The 1246-nt window shown below is 67.4% G+C and overlaps 1 protein-coding gene across 1 annotated transcript in view; it reads right to left on the reverse strand.

Moving 5' to 3' along the window:
- The window catches only part of RAC3 (Rac family small GTPase 3), an 8571-nt gene extending 7896 nt beyond the window's left edge, over positions 1–675 (reverse strand). Inside the window, exon 1 of the mRNA XM_015817526.1 lies at positions 597–675. Coding sequence (XP_015673012.1) covers positions 597–631 — 35 coding nt within the window. The 5' untranslated portion in view covers positions 632–675. The remainder of the gene's footprint in view (positions 1–596) is intronic.
- Positions 676–1246: the final 571 nt, after the last annotated feature.

The raw sequence follows: 1246 nt of genomic DNA on the forward strand, positions 1-1246 counted from the left end.
TCCTGGCGAGGCTAAGGGGGACCAGGAAAACAGATGGGGGGGGGAAACCTCCTGGCGAGGCTAAGGGGGACCAGGAAAACAGATGGGGGGGAAAACCTCCTGGTGAGGCTAAGGGGGACCAGGAAAACAGATGGGGGGGGAAAAACCTCCCTTGAGACTGCAGCAGGAGGGGGAGGGGGTGGCAGAGCAGAGCAACAGAAGAATGGAGAAAGAGCAGTCAGGCACCAGCAAGGCAAAGGCTTCAGAAAGGGGCGGCTTCTGTGACAATAGGTGGAGAAGGGCGCCCAGGCGCCTACCGGGAGAGGGATGGGCGTGTGTGCCCAGCGCTTCCAGCTCCATCTCCACCTCCCCGCTGGCTCCCGACCTCGTGCTCGCTTCCGAACCGAAGGGAAGGATGAATGCGACCTCCCCCCCCCCCCCCACACACACACACACCTCCACAGGTAAAGAGGCGGCAGCATCCCCGCTTCCTCGCAGAGCCCGGCCCCGCCCTTACCTTGCCCAGCGGGCACGCAAGCACATGGGCTGCCGCTCGGGCCGAGTGCCAAGCGTTGCTCCCCCTCGCCCCAGCCCGCCCCGTCCCCGCTGGCGCTCACCCGTCTCCCACGACCACACACTTGATGGCCTGCATCTGCCCGGGGAGTGCGGTGGGCTGGGAGGGACGAAGGCGGCGGCGGCGGCGGCACCAGGCTCAGCGCTTCTCCTTCCTTGGCGATGGATGCCGCCCGCAGCCGCAGTGAGCGAGCGAGCGAGCGAGAGAGACCCGTAGCAGGGCGGGGCCGGAGAAGGAGGAGGAGGAGGAGGGACGGAGGCAGAGCGGGAGTCCGGGGGCCCCTCCCTGCCACCCTCCGCTCTCGAGAGCAGCCGCGCGAAAGGAGGCGGCCGCGGAGAGCAACACCCCCCCCTCTCCCGCCCCCACCGGGATCCCGGCGTCTCTCCCACAGCTTCTTAAGGGGCTGAGCTTGGGAGCAGCCCGGGCGGTATCTTAGCAACTGGCGCGCGTGCTGGCCCCTCGCCCGGGGCCGAGCGCTGGGAAGGGGCCGGCGGCCCTTTGTAATCGGGGTGGGGGGGTGGGGGAGGATTGGAAGCCGGCGGCTGCTCGCTGCCTGGGTCGGCGGGCCAGCGCCTTTTTCCCCCGGGGCGAGACGGCTTTCTTACCCTTGCTAAGACCGGCTTGTAGGATTCAGCAGGGGAGCTTTTTCAATCCGGTCCTCGGATATTTATTAATGCGTTTGGCGGCTTTCGG

Source organism: Protobothrops mucrosquamatus, unplaced genomic scaffold, assembly GCF_001527695.2.
Source record: "Protobothrops mucrosquamatus isolate PMUCROS unplaced genomic scaffold, P.Mucros_1.0 scaffold600, whole genome shotgun sequence".
In the NCBI taxonomy this organism is placed as follows: Eukaryota; Metazoa; Chordata; class Lepidosauria; order Squamata; family Viperidae; genus Protobothrops; species Protobothrops mucrosquamatus.